This window comes from Natrix helvetica, assembly GCF_964273705.1.
Source record: "Natrix helvetica genome assembly, chromosome: 4".
Lineage (NCBI taxonomy): Eukaryota > Metazoa > Chordata > Lepidosauria > Squamata > Natricidae > Natrix > Natrix helvetica.
The window spans coordinates 53105045-53124065 of record NC_138550.1 but is presented as its reverse complement, the minus strand read 5'-3'; the positions used below and the strand labels follow the sequence as shown (position 1 = coordinate 53124065).

At 38.0% G+C, this 19021-nt stretch overlaps 2 protein-coding genes across 5 annotated transcripts in view; both read right to left on the bottom strand.

The window, feature by feature from the left end:
• IFNAR1 (interferon alpha and beta receptor subunit 1) overlaps positions 1-877 on the bottom strand; it is a 28604-nt gene extending 27727 nt beyond the window's left edge. The window contains exon 1 of the mRNA XM_081951294.1: positions 705-877. Coding sequence (XP_081807420.1) covers positions 705-768 — 64 coding nt within the window. The 5' untranslated portion in view covers positions 769-877. The remainder of the gene's footprint in view (positions 1-704) is intronic.
• Positions 878-7761: 6884 nt separating this feature from the next.
• The window catches only part of LOC309391148 (interleukin-10 receptor subunit beta-like), a 22397-nt gene continuing 11137 nt past the window's right edge, over positions 7762-19021 (bottom strand). For 2 of the 4 annotated variants that reach the window (XM_081951296.1, XM_081951298.1), the window contains exons 3-7: positions 15471-15631; positions 11421-11587; positions 10296-10458; positions 9645-9769; positions 7762-8282 (exon numbers count right to left, since the gene is read on the bottom strand). In XM_081951296.1, coding sequence (XP_081807422.1) covers positions 8064-8282; positions 9645-9769; positions 10296-10458; positions 11421-11587; positions 15471-15631 — 835 coding nt within the window. In that variant the 3' untranslated portion in view covers positions 7762-8063. Of the gene's footprint in view, positions 8283-9644; positions 9770-10295; positions 10459-11420; positions 11588-15470; positions 15635-19021 lie in introns of all 4 variants that reach the window. The other 2 variants (XM_081951295.1, XM_081951297.1) reach the window with 1 other exon arrangement.

Here is a 19021-nt window from a genome sequence, read left to right as displayed (position 1 = left end):
CCACAACTCTTAAAATTGCCAAAGTTGGACACCCTTGCTCTAGACTTTCCAACACGAAGGACCAGCCTTTTTCTCTGCTTGGGCAAGGAACTCAGTCCCAGCCAGGTTGCACAAAAGGGGGTGGGGTGGGGTGGAGGGTAGGGAATTTGTTTATAGTGCCCTGATAAGGGTTACCGGCTTTCTATGAAGCCTCCTCTTCGTCCTCCTCTGGGATCTGCTACCTCCCTCAACCTCCTGCTCCAATCCTGCCCCCATGCACTTGCTCCTTATTCAGATCAGCCTCTACGCTTAAGAAGTGCTGATGCTCCGATGGGGTGGTTTACTCATGGGAGGGCTGTTATTTTCTCTTACCGCAGTGAGATCAGGGCAAAGGGGGCCACGGTTGAAAAGAGCCATTATTACTTCATGTCCTTCAGCTTTTTGATTCACCCCCCCTTTTTTTTTTCCTTTTCTTTTCAAAACACGCTTAATTCAATTCAGCTCAGTTCTTCGGTGCGCTGGCTGGTCAACCCGTGTTTCTCAAAGGCTGGGCAACGGAACGAGCCCTCGCCCTCTCGTTCCGTAACGTCCCTCCTCTTATCCCAAGAGATGAGACTGTTGTCTCCGATAAAGCGGAAACGCTGTCAAATTTTTCTCACGGTAGCTTTCTCTCCCCGTGGCTCATGGCCGAGCCGAGAGAGAGAGAGAGAGATAAACGAACTTACCCATGCTCTTCGACCCCATTCCCAGCACGGCTGCCACCATAAGCCACAAGCGCGCCCCTTCCATGCCTCGTCCCCCCTTAAGAGCCGTTCCCAAGCGATGCGAGCAGCCATTGACTAGCGCCCATACCCTCGGGCTGCTCGTTCTGTGGCCTTGCCCAGAACCGTCACGTCACATGACCAGACGGGCTGCAACCGCGAGGATCTGCCCAGCACCCTCGCAAGGAAGCCTTTAGTCACATATAGACGATAGAAAGTGCAGAGGAGCACGGCGAGGAGCGCGCTTTTCTTGTTGTTTTTTCCCCCTAGCCTTTTCCCTTTTCTGTGGCGGAAGGTTAGATAAAAGCATTGCGCGTTTGACAGGAACGTAAAGGAACATTCAGCTGAACGTTAGGCTGCGCCTTGACAGAGCAAAAATTGAGCTACAGTTCTCTGGCCGTTTTGGAAATTCAAAAGAGCTACTCATCTGAACAGATGCAAAGGAGGGAAAGACACTTTCTCAATGCAACGTATCAATAACATTGGATTATCGCTGTGTATCGATCTCTCTTAGAAACACTGCCGCTTTCAACAATATAAATCCAAGGAATGGACTGCACTGGATTGGAAGACAGTCTGACTAGTATTTCTCAGCCTCATAAGTGTTTTTCTGAATAAAAGGTTTCTTTGAACCCTGTTAAGTTAAAGGCCAATCTTTGAAAACAATGGCAGGAAGTAGAATATAAACCTCTTACTCTTTCTGAGATGGGAGAAGCTGGCAATATACTTAGACCCCCTTTTATTAGGGCAAGTGTCAAAACGGAATGGGCCAAATAGAATAAAAATACATGTTTCAAACAAATATATTAGAAGTTTGAATGTTTAAAAACCCAGTCTTTGTGAGGTCTTGGGTGCTCTCTCACTGATGATGCTAGCACTGAGGATGTTACCTAGTTTGGTAATGAAATGTCTGCCAGAAAAACACCAAGCTGAGAGAGTACAAGGAGCCCACAGTTCATTTGAACCTCAAATATTCTATCAATCTAACTCAAACTCAATTTTATTGAGAGCAACATCAGGGTTGTGTTTGACCTCAGAGGGCTGGGGCGGGGTGGGTGGGGGGTGTCCAGGGTGGGTGTGACACAGGACTCTTGTCAGAAGCATCTGTGGTGGCCCAGTACTAAGGCACGACTTCCCTTAGACCAGGGGTGTCCAAACTTGGGAACTTTAAGACTTGTGGACTTCAACTCCCAGAATTCTGGGAGTTGAAGTCCACAAGTCTTAAAGTTCCCAAGTTTGGACACCCCTGCCTTAGACCCTCCCTCACTCTCACTATAATCTTCCTTCCTTCCTTCCTTCCTTCCTTCCTTCCTTCCTTCCTTCCTTCCTTCCTTCCTTCCTTCCTTCCTTCCTTCCTTCCTTCCTTCCTTCCTTCCTTCCTTCCTTCCTTGCGTAGGAAGTTAATCCCTCCTCTCCCAGAAAAATAAAATATCCTGGGAAATATTGAAAAGGAAGAATATTATATTTCCCTGGATCAGGAATGGAGAAACATGTTTTTAAGCAGGAAGCACACTCACTCTTAAAAGCCCCCACCTTTGTCAATGGGCCATTTAAAAAGCCTGGGCCATCTATTCTACCTAACAAAGATCTCCCCCTTCAGCTCCAGGGTGATGGGATTAAGCCATGATAGTATTAGCCCTTTACCCATCTCACCACAGGGCACTTGGGAAGAAGCAATGCTCAACCAAACTTGGACTCAAGGCAGCCCACAGAGCTGCCCCTGCATGGCCCCATGGGAGTCTGACAACCAGTCAGAATACAAGATCAAAATCAAAGGCCAGAGAGGGCATAAAACCAGGAACTTTCAGCATCTTGCCCTCTTTTCTTCTTCACCCAACATCTGGAAGCATGTGATCCCCCTTTTCTGTTCAGGAGCTCAAGCCATGTGATCCTGTCCACCATTAAACCATCTTTCCAAGCAGCCTCCATGTTTCCAGTATCTTTTTCCCCACTTGGAACTGAACCCAGATGGACATTTCTTCCAACACTTCCCTCCCTCCTTCCTTCCTTCCTTCCTTCCTTCCTTCCTTCCTTCCTTCCTTCCTTCCTTCCTTCCTTCCTTCTTTTTCTACCCCTCTTCCTTCTCCTTTCTTCTTCCTTCCCCTCTTTCCTTATTTTTTCTTCCTTGCTCTCTTCCCATCTTTTCCTGTTCTTTCCTCTTTCCCCTTCCCCTTTCCTGTCCCTTCTTGCATGCTCAAATACAAAAGGGGAAACACTTCTCCGTTTGTTTTGTTTTTAGTTTGTTTGGATAGCCCTCTGCTAGTGAAAACAGAAGTGGGGGCGGCAGTCCCCCCCTGATCTCCATTTTCACTAGCAGAGGGCTGAGGAGGCTGTCATGTCTGAAAGTTGGATGCAGGAGGGCCTGCACGCACCCCTCCGAGCTCCATTTTCATTGGCAGAGGCACTGCAGACTGGTCCTTTCCTGGTTCCAGGCCAGTTGGAGAAGATTTATGTAAGTTTAAATTCAGCCCGTAGGCCTTGAGTTTGACACCCCTGATCTAGACAGTTTTAGTCTTAAACTTTTTATAAAACTTATACTTTTATAAATTCCTAACTTCCTCGAACCATTAGGAGCAAATAGAATACTTCTAAATGCTAAATCCTAAGTCACAGATATAATTAAATCAGCCCCACTCATACTACTCATTTACTGATAAGAAGGGTGGCAGGACTATTTCTTGCCACCTCTTGTTGCCTGGAGTTTCTGTAAAGCATTGATCAAATGTTGACAAATAGTAACTGCTGCTCAGTATGCAAAAACTCACCTGCTGTTCATCCCCATCTTAGTTAAGAAGACTAATCGGGACATGTTTCTATGGTACTAGCTGGAGATGGTTGTTGGGGGAAAAGCTGTTAATTCCTCTTTTTAAATAATTCTGTTCTCAGTAAATAAGGATCTTTCATCTGGTGCCAACCAGAGATGGTATTCTGCTGGTTGGGACCGGTTTGCCTGAACTGGTAGTGTAAATAGCAGGTGGTCCTGCCCACCCGCCCTGGCTGTACGGCATCCCATTTAGGCCCTTTTTTTTTTAGCCAAAGTGCATGCACGGAAGGCTGAGTGCATGTGCTGCCATGGCACGTCTGAGTGAAGCAAGTAGTGATTTGCGAATTGGTTGGGAAGGTAAGAGAATACCAACCCTGGTGCCAACCGATGCAATCCTTAGCTTGGCAGCTGAGAACAATAGCTGATAAGCAACTTAGATTAGAAAAGAAATTTTCTGCACAGAACCTGCCAACATGAGGCACATGACACTCCAGAGATTCAGAATCTCCTTGAATAGCTGAGACCCAAAACTCCAGCAGCTGCACCAATAATGCTACAACAGCAAATAATCCAACTGTATTGGCAGTTCTGAAGGCCACACAACATGGTCTTTGTAGTTTTGTTGCACTTGATAAGCAGCATGAGTTTTCTTGTATTTTAATTTGATTTATTTTTCTCTCTTTTAAATGTAATATTAAGAGTTTATCAAACATTGCAGGCTGGAATGTAGAAAGCTTTTTACCTATTACTGCAGATGGATTGATTGGTACTTTGTAACATTCCTGAACTGCAAGATAAACTGTCTTTGCTCTCCAGGTGAGGATAGTAGTGTGTTGTCTTAAAAGGATGCCTATGGTTGTCTTCTGATAGAGAATTATTCAGTGTTGATTGATATCTGTTTTGTCCCTCTGTGGATTCTAAGTTACCTTATGATATTTTTCCTCATTGACATCCTAAATTCTACACCCACAAGTTCCTTGAAGCTAATTTGAATGAAAATATTTAGGATTATCGGGTGTAAATAGGTATCATGTTTGACTTCATGTAACTGATTTCCTATGTAAAGATATGTTTGTCCTATCAACTTTCCTTTTGTATTTTCCTTTGATGTGTTAACTATAAAACTTATAAAATAAAATCACTTCATTGAAGGGAGCTCCCCTTCCAGAAAGAAGATACAAACTAATCAAATTGCCCTTCTTATAGGCACAACTCCACTATAACTGGATTTCTTGGATTAACTTCCCTAAGAAATTACATTGCAAAAGGAATTCTTAGATATTCATATTACCATATCATTTGGCTCCTAAATGATAATTGCCATGATTTTTATAAGATATTAGTAGTTACGTTTCATCAGTTTCATATGCCAAGAAAATGCCTCGAGATATGAAGGTTGGCTAGGTATCAAATATAGAGTTTCTGTCAACTTGTGGAAAACATATCCTAGGCAGCTGGAAAGTACCTTAGCACAGTATCTTCATTTTCAAGTTGGGAACCAAACAGAGAATATCCATTGGCCTAAGAAAGGGGTAACTCTACCAGAAACTCCCTAAATAGGAAGGGGAATTTAGACTAAGAAAAGAACATGTGTTTTTTAAAATTTACAGGAATTTCAATGCTATCGGAATGACAACTGTTGCCCTTATACAAATGGAGCAAGAGAATTTCTAATCACTGGGACAGGAAGGAGTCGTTATAATTTCTCTTTCTGAAGAGAAATGATGCCCTCATTGGACTCCTCTGGAGAATTCTGATCCATAAGCCTATGTTATCTCTAACGGGAAGAAGAATCAAATATCATTAAGAAGGGAGACTGTTACTTGCCTACTATTTTCATCCAGTCCCCTGGCCCCCATTTTTAACTCATTTATAAATATGGACCATTCATAACTTAATTCACAACAGTAAATGCCAATACTGCTCCTTCAGGGTACAATTTATTGTGTATACCAGTTAGGCCTCCTTGCCTCCCAATATTCACCAGAAGTAGACACTCTTCCAGGGATGAATGGCAAATTAACATAATTTTGTGTCTTTGGAGCCAACAAGTATAATGGAAAGTACAATGGTAAAGGAATCAACTTTCTGAATTCTTTTCCAGAAAAGGACTTTGTATTGCCTAGAGCTCTTTACAGATGCTCTCTGGGACAAGGCCTTAAAGTAATAGTCTACAGCAGGTTTTCTAGGAGCTGGCAGAAACAGCTTTGTCCTGTTGGAAGAAATGTCCTTCTGGGTTCGGCTCCAAGTGGGGAAAAAGACACTGGAGACATGGAAGCTGCTTGGAAAGATGGTTTTAATGGTGGACAGGACCACATGGCTCGAGTCCTGAACAGAAAAGGTGATCACATTTTTCAATGTTGGTGGAGAAGAAGAGAAGGAAAAGGAAGGGGTGAAGAAGGGCTTTCAGGGCTTTTTGTAATCTGTTTGGCCCCACCTCTCTGTTTCCTGTTCCTGTGTAAGAAATGTATTCTGATTGGTTGTCAGACTCACATGGGCCCATGCAGGGGCAACTCTCTAGGCTGAGTCCAGGTTTGGTTGAATTCTCAGAGTTCTCAGATGCCATGTGGTCAGTTGAGTAAAGGCTTATATTATCATGTCTTCATTCCCAACCCCCTGGAGCTGAAGGGGAGAACTCTTTATTATGTAAAGGACTGGCTTGGCCTTCTTAATGGCCCATTGACAAAGTGGGGATGGGCAGGAAGCTACAGGGAACTATTCTCAATTTAAAACATGCTTCTTCCTTTTCACATCCAGGGAAATATAATATTCTGCCTTTTCAATATTTCCTAGGATATTTCATTTTTCTGGGAAAGGGCTGGGTGATAACTTCCTACAGTCCAAGCTGTGGTCAGAACCTTTCAGAAGGAGACTGGGTATGCCCATCTTTCCTCTTAGCTACTTTTATTGGAAATGGCTTATAAATCACTTTTTGAATATTAAGAACTTTCAGAAGGACATTTCCTTACACCAGATGGTTTTCCATCTGGTGTTATTTTTGTATATATGTTTGTCTTATGTGTATTTTTATCCGTTTTGATTGTACGCCGCCCCAAGTCCTTCGGGAGAGGGTTGCGGCTAATCAAATAAAATTATTATTATTATTCCTATAATCCACAATGAAAGAAGATTTATGTAAATTTAAAGCTTAACATTTTAAAATTTGGAAACAAAAGAGCCAGAGAGTGATTAGAATGTTGATTTTGGAAAGATTTTAAGTGGGCTAAGGAGCCAGATTGATTGGACGCAAAACAAGTTATAAGCATATTTTTTGTTTGTTTAAAATCCTATTAAAGTACAAGTTCTGCGTTTAAGTCTAAGAAATCTCTCCTTGGGAAATATTCTGGATGACAGAAAAAAATGATGAGAGGACACCTTGTAGGATATTTGTTACAGGCAATGAGAAATAATTAAACTTTATAATTAAACAATTCTCACTAATAGAGAATGGATAAAAATATTTTAACTCTGCAAGAATTTAAAGATATTTGACAAGATAATCAAAGTGGACAAAAGAAGAGATAGAAGATATAACTTGAAAATCAGGCCTTTGGGATATGGATTTAAAACCACAGGATCTAAAAATGATACTAACAAAGATGTTATATCACATCAACAAATGAAACTGGCTATCATTTCATTAGTTAAAATGGCTGTACAAATAATAAACCAGAAGAATGACATTGATACATGGATCTTAAACTCAGTAACGTGGCCATTTTTTAAACTTTGGATTTACAAAGGAGGTGACTTATACCTATAAAGGAATTCTTGAAAAAAGCAAAAAATAGAAGAAATAAGTTTTTGAGATATTACTTAAAGTGAATAAGCAAGACCTTTAAAATTAAAATGAAGGCTTACAAAGTGGGCTTATTTGATCACAAATTGTATATGATCCTATCTTTTCTGAAAGCTTTTAACGGGTTTATCTTGACTAGGATTGACTGGTGAGGCTTTAAAGATTTGTTTGGGGAAGATATGGGAAAAAGAGTTTTATTGTATTTTTAGAGAAAGTGATAAGCTATGATATTATGATCAAGATGAAAAAGATAAGAAATTAATTTAAGGGACAATATTTGAAGGAATTAAAGATTAATATTTTCATTTTTTTCTAGTAGCTCTTAATGGAAATTTTTTTAATTGATCAATTAATTAATTTGATGAAGTGTTTTCCTGATTCATCATGATCTCTCTCTCTCTCTCTCTCTCTCTCTCTCTCTGAAATAAAAAATAAAGTAAATAAAACACAAATGAAAATCTAGAAGAATACTTTTATTTTTATTAAATGCTCTTCAAAATAATAAGAGCAAATACTACTGAATAAAGTATATTCAGAATATTTTAAATCATACTATGTTCATAACTTGAACTTGTTTACTCATTGCATTTTATTCTAAAATTAAGGCTTTAGTATAAATAAATTTCCAAAATAGAAAATCATATAAAACTTTTATCAAGTAAAAAAACTCTTTTTAATGACTTGATAATGTGCAAAGTATTAAGTGTCATTTTGTAAATTTCAATAAGTTCTTTAAAGTAAAGTATATTATTCCCAAGTTTCAAACATGAAGCAAAGTTGTACAACTGGAAATTTCTTTAGGTCGAATGGTGTCTTGAGATCCTTGCAGCTCCTGTTTTATGTTGCTTGTTTTATTTTCTGATTCACTATTACACTGTTTTGACTTCTCTGAGAGAACAGTAACTGTATCATAGTTATGATCCTCTCCCTGTGACTGGGAGTCAAGAAATTGTGAACTATCATAAGGATGGCTTAAAAACTGTGGATGAAGACAAAGAGACAGATTAGAAATAGCCATCTTCTTTTGACAAACATTTTAAATCAGAATGCCCCACCCCCCACCCCAAATCCCATCCCAGAGGACTCAGCCAGTTAAATTCCAATCATTTCATATTTTAAAAAACACACTTATAATTAAAAATTACTTATCAGACATTCATTGAACCACCACCCTCTTTTGCTATATGTCAGCACACTTGCAAAAAATATCAAATTGCATTATCATGAATCTTGCCAAGCAAGGCAAATGCATGATAGTTGCTCATCCACAGAAAAAGGACTCAGTGCAATCGTTTTGAGTTCTCCTTTCTCACTGAGCCTCAAATGCATCTTCCTGTTTTTTACTCTGGAGGAACCCTTGAGATAATTCTGAGATCACAAGGAACCCCTGCATAAAATTGTAAAAAATATGAAGATTTTGCAACACAATTCACTTCTAACCTTTATAATCCACATTTTACATTTACAATGACAGTGAAGTGGTATATCTGAAGCTGAAACAGGGTATGTAAAAATTCCCATAACTGAAAATGCTACCACTGGCAATTTATGAAGTTAAAAAATAATGTTCATTTTTTTCCAACACAATATCTCAAGGAACCTCCAGGGATCATTCAGTTGAGGAAGGCTGCACTAATGGATAATATTATGCAGGAAGTTGAAATCAGGAAGTCTATTTGTGCATCTCTGTTTTGAGCTTTACTTCTCAGTAGAAAGAAACGCAAGCACACTCTTCATTGACTATGGCAAAAATCAGCTATTTTTTCAGGTCACAAAAACTCCTGCAGAATCTTATACGGTAGAACCCTTCAAATATCATAAGCAATCTCAAATGAAGATTTGTGAGAACACTTGGCTGACGACACAATAATAAGAATTGTAATTAAAAATTTGCAATTAACCCCTACTGTTTTAGCTGTTCTAGAAGGTTCCCCTCTAACCCAAAAGACTCAGCTACATCTGTTCCAGTAATATTACAGTGTTCTTGGGTGCATTCTGTAGCTCGAGAGCAGCACACAAATTTTAAGATGTGTAATTTCAGCTCTCAGAATACCTCAGTCAACATAGCTAAATTCTTAAAAAGCATGTCTGGCTGGGAATTCTGGAAAATGAAGTTCACACAAGTTAATGTTGCCAGGTTTCAGAAACCCTGTTGTCTACATCTTTGACCATGAAAGCAGAGTTGTATACGCAAGGTTTGTTAACTATGACACTTCAGAACAGCATTCATGGGTCATTTTGCTTCAGTACGCATCACATTCTGTTTGGTAAATTATGCCAATTATTTTTACACAGACAGACACAGACAGACAGAGACACACAGAGTGAGGAATATACAAACCTGAAGGAAATGTTGTGGCAAAGAATATGAAGGGTAAAAGCAATGTTTGATCCAAAGATAAATCATACAGCATAAAAAAATGAATGCCAATACTGTTAGGAAAATAACCGTCACTGTTACTGAATCTGTCCGTGCAAGGAAGAAAAAACAAAATTGTTCTATTTATTTATTGTGGAATACATGATGCATATATCTTAAAATCTAATATCTTTAGTTTCATAATTATAACTGACAGCATTATACTTAATGTTAGCTGCAGGGAAGAAACAACAGCAGATTGTATGCTAGCTTTGACCTATTGCAAAACCCAAGATTTAAATATTTATTTATTGTTACAATTTAGGTTTCAAAATTCGATCCATAGAACACTCAAGACAGCTAAAGGTTTCAAAAGGATACTTGCAATGGGTTATATCTTATTTATTTGTTTAGTTTATATGGTAGACCACTCAATTAATAACTAGGGGCACTAACAAGATTGAAAGGAAATAACTGAAAAAGACAATAAAGTAATAAAATATACTGCCCCAGGGACAAAATCAGAGCTTACTGTATATTGCAATCAGCTTATATATCATTCTGGTCTAGTGTCAACTGGAAGAATCAGATCTTTAGAGCCTTCTTAAAGACTGGTGGGGTTGGGGCTCTTACCTATTATATCATTACTATTAATTGTTTGGGTACAAGTGGCTTTACTCCACTCTCCAATTTTATTGTATTCTTCAATAAATATTTGAGCCTTAAGACAATATGTTATTCCAGGATATAGGCCAGATATTACATGGAAAGAATGTGGTGTAGTCACGTTGATAACCTAATTGGAAAGAAACAGAAAATCACAATATAATCAAGTCATAGGAGTTTGATTTTCAATTGACAATCTCCATACATTTCTAATGCTAGAGTTCACAACAGCCTTTCCTAACCCAGATATACAGTATGTCTAAATCAAATTCTACTTTCTCAACAATGGCCATGTTGGTTAGGGAATTCTGCATCTTGGACTCTACACATCTGAAGGGTATCCAGGTTAGAAATCTTGTTCCAAAATACGTCAACTCATGTTAACATAGTGGCCCTGTAGTCACAATGATGTAACATTGAAAAAACATGCTACAACACTACCATGTAGTGTTTAAATGTAGATTTAATTTTTTTTAAACTTTTGGTATGTGTGTTTTTTAATGTTGTATGCCGCCCTGAGTCCTTTTGGAGAAGGGCGGCATATAAATCCAAACAAACAAACAAACAAACAAACAAACAAACAAACAAACAAACATACATGTCATTCTTGTAGCCTGTTACTTTAAAATCCACTTTCTTGTCTTGTCAGGTAGAGCTTGATTTTTTTAAACACACTGTATAGGGGGAGACACTATTAAAATTAATATCTAAGTCCATTGTTCAAAACTATCCAATGTTTTGCCCAGTATTTTGTTTCAATCTATACATTGCGTTTGAATGTCCTTTGCCTTTAGTTGCATCTTTAGTTCTTTCTAGTTGCCTTTAAATGTCCAATTTTCCAAGTCTTACCTTATTTAAACAAAAGAAAAGAAAAGCATTTTCCCACAGGAAGGATTTTTTATAATTAATTCCAAATTTTTATTTCGAATTTATCTGAACCTTTAGTCTATTTGTAACTTTCTAAAATCAAAATTTTAATCACTCTTTTGCTGTTTCTTAAAAAAAAAATCAGTGTGTTTCTCTATTTATTGTACATAGAAAGGTATATTTAAGCATCAAAGAAGCCCACTTCCACATGTCATCAAATATTACCTGTTCACTAGACTTCATCCAAATTTTTATCTTGTAACCAATCGAACCATAAAAATCCTTCAAGGAATATTTGATACCACCAAGTATAACAGGAGGGCTTTGGAGATAAACATCCAAGACTCCAGGTTTTGTGGGTATAATTTGTACAATAGGAGGTATAATTATTGCTAAATGAGTTGAAGGAAACAAAATAAGATACTTGTTTTTACTCTTTCTACAATCCACTTAAATATACATGATATATAACCATCTTCTTTCCTATTTATTCATTTAAATTTTTTAAATGTAGTTGTATATTTTAGATACCTACCTAGCAACAATTACTCAACAAATTAATATTCTTGTGCTGTTCCTTACATTTTACACCCTATGCCTACCTGCCCTTTTTGATCTCTGTTTCTTTTTCCTAAAGATGCTAAGCAACAGCCCTGAATGTTGTGTTTTACTGGTTTGTACTTTTAATCAGCAGAAAGTTTGTGGCTCTCCTGTTTGTTACTGGCTTTTGCTGTACATGTGAAGGAAAGTGCATTAAAAAAGTGAACACATGATTATAAGACTTAGCTCCCTCTGATCATAGCAGACCTCAAATGCAATTATTAATATTAGCTTTAGAAAAATAATCAGTAAATAGCTATCAAACCAAATCCATCATCTCTCATAGCTTCTCAAAACACAGTGAGAAAAATGCATTGAAAGAATTTAATAATAATAATAATAATAATTTAAATTTATTAGCCGCTCCCTTTCCGAAAAGGACTCGGGGCGGCGTACAATGGAGTAAAAACATATAACATTTACATAAATCCACGACACACATAGGTACAAGGACACATATGTTCGGAGGAGGTTGACAGATACAATACATAGACAGTTAAAAACCATTAAAAACCATTAAAATACCCTAATTACAATACCCCATGTACAATCCAATTCAAAATGATTAAAACAGACAGTCAGGAGGAGTACGAGGAAATTACGGTTGAGCCAGGCCAGATAGTTGGAAGAGGTGGGTTTTCAGTTGTACACGGAAGGAGCGGAGATCGGAGGTCATCCTGATGTCCCGGGGGAGGTCATTCCACAGGGCTGGGCCCATCACAGAGAAGGCTCTGCTCCTGGGTGTCGCCCCCCGACACTGTTTGGCGGTCGGCACCCGGAGAAGTCCCTCTCTGTGAGAGCGGATTGGTCGTAGGGATGTGTGGGGCAGGATTTGTGCCTATTACCTCAAAATAATATATGACCACAAAATATTGTCAAGAAATAGAACCAAATAAGAAATTTCCTTTGCAACATGTATGCATGAACTTAAAAAGCAAATGGCTAAAGTAGGATTTTCTAAGGAAATAGGCTTCTACAGAGGTTTCTTTTTTTAAAAAAAATCATGTGACCACTTTGTCTCATTCACTAAGATTATGGAGAGCTGGATAGTCTTATTTTCACTGCTTTTTGCAATATTTTATTATTAAAAAAAGACTTAAATTTTAAAAGGGATAAAAATACCAGCAGTGTATTTGATCCCAGTTCAAGTCAGTTAAACTTTTAAAAAAATCTATTAGGTTTGTTTTCTCAGGTTTTAATATCTTCCAAAAAGCTTTGAAATCCTGCCATTGAACTTTTAAACAGATGAACCCCAGACAAGAGACATTTGGTATAAGAATTAGGTTAACAGAAACAGCAGATTCAGAATTATAGAATTCAGTCTAAAGTTGTTTACAGAGACAATATTATTGCTGATAACCATATTGCATGCTCTGTTTCCACTAGTAGGGTGAACTGCCATGTTTGAGAACAAAATTCTTGCAGCATTGTATATGTAATTCCTTCCCTGCCCCTGGCGAGGTCACAGGCACCTAGTGAAATGGGGGGGGGGGAACGACCTACCCTAAACTCCCTGAGAGCACTAACAAGCTGGCAGGTAAGCTTTGGGAGATAAAATATTTGAGAACATGAACTGGAAGTTAGAGAGAAGATTGGTTTCATTGGAAGATAGCAAAGTCCACATTTTGGACAGAGAGGATGGCTAGTTTGAAAGAGGGGTCAAAAAGATCATCTCTGTCAAAACTGAACAGCCCTCTTTCAACAGGGGGGGAGGGATATGACACCATGTATCTCCAGTCTACAATGCAGTCCTTTCAGTAGTTCCAAAAAGGCTCCACATCCATTTGCACTACTCAAGTGATCCAGACCAGACCTCCAGGTGGCCTTAATGACTCTGTAAAAGAATGCAGATGACCAGCTATCTGCCAGGAGTATAAATCCTTCCATTCTCCACCAACCAGCCAGAGCTGAAGAAACTTCTTGTATGAGAAGCGAAAAATCTTCAAAGAAAAACCAGATAGTCCAGTTGCCTCTTGAAAAAGCACCCTTGGACAACAAAAAGGAACTTAAGCAGTACTTGAAAAGTCAATCTTGGTGATTCAGGTTGGTGTCCAGGTTACCAATGAGCAAAAGTTTGGATAAAAAAAAGAACAAACATTCTCCCGCCTCCTTAGTTACGCCTTTTTGCAGTTCCAGAAGTGAAGAAGGGAGAATTGCATTCCAAAGCCAGCAATTAAGATAAGTGATTGTGAGAAAAGGCAAAAGCCACCTGCAAGCAAGAAACATCTAACACATTTTTAGATAAGTTTGTACCAGTCACTGTTGTTCAGATTTTCTTTAGGCATTCACTTTTGCATTATAGCTCACTTAGATACACAAAACTGTACCACAACTCGATTGCAATCGCTGGCAAATAGCATAAATTAAATATACTGGGCTTTCAGCTCCATGTATGTCTGAATCAATTCCTATATTTTGAATGAAGTCTTGATTTCTTGAAACCAAGTTTTTTTTAATATATTTGCAAGTATATTTAGTTACTTTTGAGAAGCCTTTGATATTAACACAGAACTGTCACTAAAAATAAAATCAAGAAGGAACTGTTTTCCAATTTATATTTGAAGTCATCTTTAAAATTTGCCTTTTTTTTTAATGGTAAACTTGATGAAATGATAAGAGCAGGTTGAGTAGTCAATAGTAAAATTTAAAAAAAAAACATGACTGACAGGATTGTGGTAAATATTGTCATGGTTCCCTCAATTTGTTAAAAGTCTTTAAATTTCCCGAGTACGATGCTTGGAGTGGGCAGTAATGTAAGATCTGAATATTGCAACAATTCAGCATACCTATTATCAGATGTGTTTTGCAGTATGTGATTTTAAAAAGTTAACATAACATAATTAAAAATTGCAACATTGAACACAATGTCACAACATCATCTTTAGTTTTTCAAGCCTGCCCTGCAGATACCTGGCCATTATTGAAATCCTCCTTCCTCTCACTTTTGTGCTCTGTTGAAAACAGATAGAAAGGGTAAGAACAGCTAGCTTTTAAAGCATTTTTGCAGCTGACGTGAGATTCTGGTAGGTAACATTATGAGAGAACTCTTAACTTTTTTCTTAATGATAGCCTTGCTAATTCTCTCCAAAAGCAATTAACTTGATCCGGTTGCTCTAGAAAGAAGCTGCTGTCATTTTTATACAGTCTGTTTCTGTAGGAAACTCTGCCCCTTGAAGCAAGAAAAATGATTTTAATCGAGAACATAAAGTGATATAAGAGATTAGTTTCATTTTCATTCTTACTAAGAATGAAGACCAATGTTTTATTACTAAAGAAAAATATTCAAATTTCTCAGGACAAATATGCAGAAGTAAATTGCAAGAAAGGAAACAGCTTCTGTGAAATATTAATATTATTATTTCCTAGTTTTAACGTTTTCTGGGGAGGATGGATACAGAGGTTTTAAACCTTTCATTCTCAAACTTTGTTAAAGCTATTCATTAGTCCATTAAGAGGGGGGGGGTTGAATTTTATTAATGTTGATAATGTTCTATTAAAAATATCAGTGGCAAGTTATCACCATACTTTACGAGAACAATAAAGTTCGTCAAGATTCAAACCTGACATTTTTTTTAAAAATAGTATCGTCTCATCATGACAGTTGTAAAAATAGTTCTGTGCTATAATACTTCAAAGCCATATACATTATAATAGGAAATTAGAAGAATAACTTACTGTCCATGAACGGTGTGAAGTTAAGATGTATCCAATGTGATTGTTTATTCTCAAATTCAGCTCTAATTCTTAAATTAGAAAGACCATATTTAGGTATATTTGAAATATTGCACTCTGTAAAGTATATTCTTCGGCACAAGTCGGTGAATTTTGACTTCATACTACTTTTAAAAAAGGAAACAAAATTAATTATGAGAAACAGCTTTCTTTCATCTGCTGAACAATAATATTCATTTTCAGATTTCTCTTATATGAACAGAAACATCTTATACTGATTAGAATAAATATTTTTATGCCTGTCTATTAAGAAGTTCAGTTCTTTTTATTCAGGATGAATTTTAGATAAAAATAAGGGCTGAACTTTAGCCATTTAATTTGGCAGCTCATTTGTGATGTAGTATATTACATAGAAAATTATTTCCTTATTTATATTATTTTTAATTGAAGCAAACAACATTATCAAATAAAGATGAAACTGAATAAAAAAGAAAAGGACAAAGTTAAAAGTGAACCACACACATCTCAATAAAAACATGTTTAAAAGTTAAAACTCAATTTACAGAATCAACAACATTAAACATTTCTACCTTCAGATAAATTTGTACAAATGAAGATAATATTCTAGAAAAAGGTTGTTAATATCTATAAACGATGAAGAGATTTCAATGAAGTTATTCTTAACTGTAAAGTTTCTCAAAATCTTTCTATTCTGAATGTACTTCTTCGATGATGGGATGTACACTGTATGCACAATGATTTGCAAGTGAGTATTTGACCATATCATCATTTTTATTCATATTTTCCACCTCAAAGCTGTATAAACTTGAATGATTAGTGGATATAAGCATATTAGGCAATGTGTATTTGTTTAATGAGGGAAGGTGTGGCTTAAGAAGATCAACACCCTATGCCAGTGATGGCAAACCTTTTCAGCAATGAGTGCTGAAACGGGAGCGTGTATGCACGCACCTGCTGGAAACCAGAAGTGCGTGCAAAGACCAGCTGGCCAATGAACATGCGCGCACCGGAAACCAGAAGGTCGTCTTCCCGGTGCATGCATGCGTACCAGGCAGCTGCTCTTCTGATTTGCAGCACTCCCACACATATGAAGACCAGTCAGCCAGTGTGCCAGAACCCAGAAGAGCAATGGGCAATGGCTTGTGTCCCCGTAGAGATGGCTCTGCATGCCCCTTCTAGCGTGTGTGCCGTAGGTTCATCATCACGGCTCTTTATCAAGGTGTGCATAATTATTAGGCAGCTTCTTTTCAGCTCCTCAGACAAAATGGGCCAACAAGGAGATTTAAAAATCAAAATTGTAAAAAGTTTTCAGAGAAATACAGCACTCTTGAAATTGCTAAGATATTGGGGCATGATCACAGAACCATCAAAGTTTTGTTGCAAGTAGTCAACAGGTCCACAATAAATGTGTTGAGAAAAAAAGATGTACGTTAACTGCCAAAGATTTGAGAAGAATCAAATGTGAAGTTACCAGGAATCTATTATCCCCCAGTGCTGGCATATTCCAGAACGGCAACCTACCTGGAATGCCCAGAAGTACAAGATGTTCATGCTTAGTGACAGGGCTGAAATCTGACCACTACTAAATAATACACATAAGCTGAAACAGCAAGACGGGGCCAAGAAATATCTGAAGGCAGATTTTGCAAAGTTTTTATGGACTAATGAGATGAGAGAGACTCTTGATGGACCAGATGGATAAGCCCATGGCTAGAATAGTAACGGGTACAGAGTTCCACTTTGACTCAGACACCAGCAAAGTGGAGGAGAGTACTGAAGTCCAAGTAAACTATATCGTCCAAGTGAAGTCCAAGTAAACTATAAGTAAACTATATTGACGGCATTCCTCTAGTGGACCAGAGGAATGCCGTCGATATAGTTTACTTGGACTTCAATAAGGCATTGGATAAGGTAGACCATAACCAACTACTAGATAAAGTAGAAGAATGTGGGTTAGAATTCATAACTGGCTGACCAACCGCACTCAACGTGTAGTCCTCAATGGAACTGCATCTACATGGAGGGAAGTATGCAGTGGAGTACCCCAAGGCTCTGTTTTAGGCCCAGTACTCTTCAACATCTTCATCAATGATTTGGATGAGGGAATAAATGGGGAACTCGTCAAATTTGCAGATGACACCAAGCTGGCAGGAATAGCCAACACTCCAGAAGATAGGCTAAAGATACAGAAGGATCTTGATAAACTTGAACATTGGGCATTATCTAATAAAATGAAATTCAATGGTGAAAAGAGTAAGGTTCTACATTTAGGCAACAAAAATGAAATGCACAAGTACAGTATAGGTGGTACCTTGCTCAACAGTAGTAACTGTGAAAGAGCTCTTGGAGTCCTATTGGACAACCATTTAAATATGAGCCAGCAGTGTGCAGCAGCCGCCAAAAAAGCCAACACAGTTCTAGACTGCATAAACAGAGGGATAGAATCTAGATCACGTGAAGTGTTAATACCACTTTATAATGCCTTGGTAAGGCCATACTTGGAATACTGCATTCAGTTTTGATCACCACGATGTAGAAAAGATGTGGAGATTCTAGAAAGAGTGCAGAGAAGAGCAACAAAGATGATTAGGGAACTGGAGACTAAAACATATGAAGAATGGTTGCAGGAACTGGATATGTCTAGTTAAATAGAAAGAAGGACTAGGGGAGACATGATAGCAGTGTTCCAATATCTCAGGGGTTGCCACAAAGAAGAGGGAGTCAAACTATTTTCCAAAGCACCTGAGGGCAGAACAAGAAGCAATGGGTGGAAACTAATCAAGGAGAGAAGCCACTTAGAACTGAGGAGAAACTTCTGACAGTTGGAACAATTAATCAGTGGAACAGCTTGCCTCCAGAAGTTGTGAAGGCCCCAACACTGGAAGTTTTTAAGAAGATGTTGGATTTGTCTGAAACAGTATAGGGTTTCCTGCCTAGGCAGGGGGTTGGACTAGAAGATCTCCAAGGTCCCTTCCAACTCTGCTATTGTATTGTATTGTATTGATATGGGCTGGTATTGAAAATGAGCTATTTGGACCTTTTCTGGTTGAAGATGGATTCAAAATCAACTCCCAAACCTACTGCCAGATTTTAGAAGACATTTTCTTTAAGCAGTGGTACAAGAAAAAATCTGCATCTTTCAAGAAGACCATGATTTTAATGCAGGCCAATGCTCCATCACATGCATCCATGTACTCCACTGCGTGGTTAGGCAATAAAGACCTTAAAGATGAACGAATAATGACATGGCTCCCTACTTCACCTGACCTAAATCCTATTGAGAACTTGTGGGCCCTTCTTAAACAGGAGATTTACGGTAAAGGAAAACAGTACATCTCTCTGAACCGTGACTGGGGAGGGCTGTGGTTGCTGCCGCCCAAAAAGTTGATCACAAGCAGATCAAGAAACTGACAGACTACATGAAGAGAAGGATTGTGACCATTATCGAAAAGAAGGGCAGCTATATTGGTCACTGGTTTTTTTGTTTTGAAATGTCAGAAATGTTTGTTTATACATTTTCAGTTGTTTGTTTA